We start from the raw sequence: 2,888 nt of genomic DNA, 5'->3' as shown, positions 1-2,888 counted from the left end.
GGGGGCAGGGGGCGGGGGGCTCAGGGCCGGGCCCCCCGTACCGAAGTAGCTGTTGGCGGGCACGGGGATCTGGGAGGGGTCCTGCTCCTTCTCGCCCCCCGCCTCGAACGGGCCGGAGTCCGGGCGCAGCAGGTCCAGCGAGCTCTGCCGCAGCTGCTCCAGGCGCACCGTGCCTGCGCCCGGGGCGGCGGCGACAGCGGCGACACTCAGGGACCCCCGGAGCCAGGGGGGAGCGGCTCCATGGCAGGGACCCCCCCCCAGGGGACAGGGGGGACACCGCGGGGACACTCAGGGACCCCCGGAGCCAGGGGGGAGCGGCTCCATGGCAGGGACCCCTCCCCAAGGGACAGCGCGGGGACACCGCAGGGACGCTCAGGGACCCCCGGGCACGGGGAGTGGGGATGGAGCGGCTCCATGGCAGGGCCCCCCCCCCAGGGGACAGGGGGGACACCGCGGGGACACTCAGGGACCCCCGGAGCCAGGGGGGAGCGGCTCCATGGCAGGGACCCCTCCCCAAGGGACAGCGCGGGGACACCGCAGGGACACTCAGGGACCCCCGGGCACGGGGAGGACACCGCAAGCGGCTCCATGGCAGGGACCCCCCCCAGGGGACAGGGGGGACACCGCGGGGACACTCAGGGACCCCCGGAGTCAGGGGGGAGAGGCCCCAAGGACACCGCGGGGACACGGGACAGGGGGGACACCGCGGGGACACTCAGGGACCCCCGGGCACGGGGAGTGGGGATGGAGCGGCTCCATGGCAGGGACCCCCCCCAGGGGACACCGCGGACACCGCAGGGACACTCGGGGACCCCCGGGTACGGGCAGTGGAGGCGGAGCCGCTCCAAGGGCGGGGACCCCTCCCCAGGGTGAGGCACACGGGGACACCGAGGGTTCCGGGGGGAGCTGGGACCCCTCCCCAGGTAAAGGGGACACCACAGGGGACCCCCGGGGACACCGAGGGACCCCCGTGCCCAGCATCGCCCGGGCACACCTGCCCTCCCTCCCCGCACCCCACCCTCCCAGTTGTGGGTGCCCCACCCCTCACACCCCACAAATCCCCGCCTTGGAGGGGTCCCAGAGCCCCTCACCCTGCCAGCTGTTGGTGCCCCACCTCCCCCAGACCCCCAAACCCCCCCGGGGGTGGTCCCAGCACCCTTCACCCTCCCAATTATGGTTCCCATACCTCCCAAACTCCCCCGAGGGTGGTCCCAGCGCCCCTCACCCTTCCAGTTGCAGGTGCCGGGGACCCCGAGCAGATAAAAATAAACCCCCAGACCCCCAAACCCCCCCGGGGGTGGTCCCAGCACCCTTCACCCTCCCAATTATGGTTCCCATACCTCCCAAACTCCCCCGAGGGTGGTCCCAGCGCCCCTCACCCTTCCAGTTGCAGGTGCCGGGGACCCCGAGCAGATAAAAATAAACCCCCAGACCCCCAAACTCCCCCGGGAGGGGTCCCAACGCCCCTCACCCTCCCAGTTCTGGCTCCCACTCCCCCCGGGGGTGGTCCCAGCGCCCCTCACCCTCCCAATTCTGTCTCCCACACCCCTCAAACCCCCCCGGGGGTGGTCCCAGCGCCCCTCACCCTCCCAGTTCTGGCTCCCACTCCCCCCGGGAGGGGTCCCAGCGCCCCTCACCCTTCCAGTTGTAGGTGCCGGGGGCTCCGAGCAGCACGTAGCGGCGGTCGGGGCTGAAGGCGGCCGCCAGGCCCTGCTGGCAGGTGCCGAAGCGCTCGTGGCCCGGGGGTCGCCCCTCGCAGAACTTCCACTCGCCGCCGTCCAGCTCGTCCCGCAGCCGCAGGTCCTGGCTCAGCACGAAGCAGCGCCCGATCACGTCCCGCGTCTCCAGCGGCTGCCGCACGCGGTGCCGCACCTCGTACCGGTGCGCGCAGGTCTGCGGGCACACCCCGGGGGTCACGGCGGCTCGGGGGACCCCTCCCCTCGCAGAGGTGTCGCCGGTGTCCCCGCGGCGCTCACCACGATCTTGCCGCCCGGCCCTTGGCTCTTGACGCTGACCCCCAGCCACTGGTTCTCTTTGCTCTCGCGCTCCGGGTCCGCTGCCGGCACCGCAGGGAGGGGTCAGCCCGGCCGGGACCCCCCCTCCGGGACCCCCCGGGACCCCCCCGCTCACCTCCCTCATCGATGGGCACCCGCCAGCAGTCCGAGAGCTCGGTGGTCAGCGGGCAGGCGAAGAGACCCCCGGTGCGGTTGGCGCCCTGGCCGGGCAGCGCCAGCGCCTGGGGGGCTCCCACCAGCAGCCTGGCAGGGCAGAGACCCCCGTCAGGGCTGTGGGGAGGGGTCCCCGAGGGTCACAGAGCCCCCCCCCCGGCACCCCCCGGGCGCAGCTGTGCCACCCCCGTGCCCGGCGCGGTGCCAGCCCGCGACACTGCGGGGACAGCAGGGGACAACAAGGGACACCCCGGACACCCCCTGGCCCCCCGCGACCCCCGGGACGGGACTCGGGGCGCTCCCGGTGGGGCCAGCGCGGCGCCCCCGGCGCTTCCCCGGTGGCCGCGGGGCGCTGGCGGCCACCGTGCCCGGGGTGACAGCGGCCCGGGGGTGACAGCGGCGCGGGGACACGGCGGAGCCCACGGGGGTGGCAGGGAGGCAGAGGAGGTAAAAATAACCTGGAATTCACTCAAAATAACCCCGCAGCAACATGCCCAAAAAAGGACGGAGCTCACGGAGGCACCGGCGCCCCACGGAGTGGGGACAGGGCACCCGCGAGGGGACAGCGCGACAGGGCCAGCCCCGGGGACAGCGGGGACAGCGGGGACAGCGGGGGTGGAGCGGGGCCCGGCGCCGCTGTGCCGGCACCTGCACCGGGCACCGGCCGCCAGAGCCGCCCTCGGTGCCGGGAACGCGGCGCGGGCGGCAGCGGCGACACCG

At 74.4% G+C, this 2,888-nt stretch overlaps 1 protein-coding gene across 1 annotated transcript in view; it reads right to left on the bottom strand.

Annotated features, from left to right (window-relative positions):
- ITGA7 (integrin subunit alpha 7) overlaps positions 1–2,888 on the bottom strand; it is a 22,440-nt gene that overhangs the window by 18,396 nt on the left and 1,156 nt on the right. The window contains exons 2-5 of the mRNA XM_041409964.1: positions 2,131–2,258; positions 1,977–2,056; positions 1,638–1,893; positions 42–173 (exon numbers count right to left, since the gene is read on the bottom strand). Coding sequence (XP_041265898.1) covers positions 42–173; positions 1,638–1,893; positions 1,977–2,056; positions 2,131–2,258 — 596 coding nt within the window. The remainder of the gene's footprint in view (positions 1–41; positions 174–1,637; positions 1,894–1,976; positions 2,057–2,130; positions 2,259–2,888) is intronic.

This window comes from Onychostruthus taczanowskii, unplaced genomic scaffold, assembly GCF_017590055.1.
Source record: "Onychostruthus taczanowskii isolate IOZ18803 unplaced genomic scaffold, ASM1759005v1 scaffold316, whole genome shotgun sequence".
NCBI classification, from domain to species: Eukaryota; Metazoa; Chordata; class Aves; order Passeriformes; family Passeridae; genus Onychostruthus; species Onychostruthus taczanowskii.
This window is presented reverse-complemented; position numbering and strand designations above follow the sequence as displayed.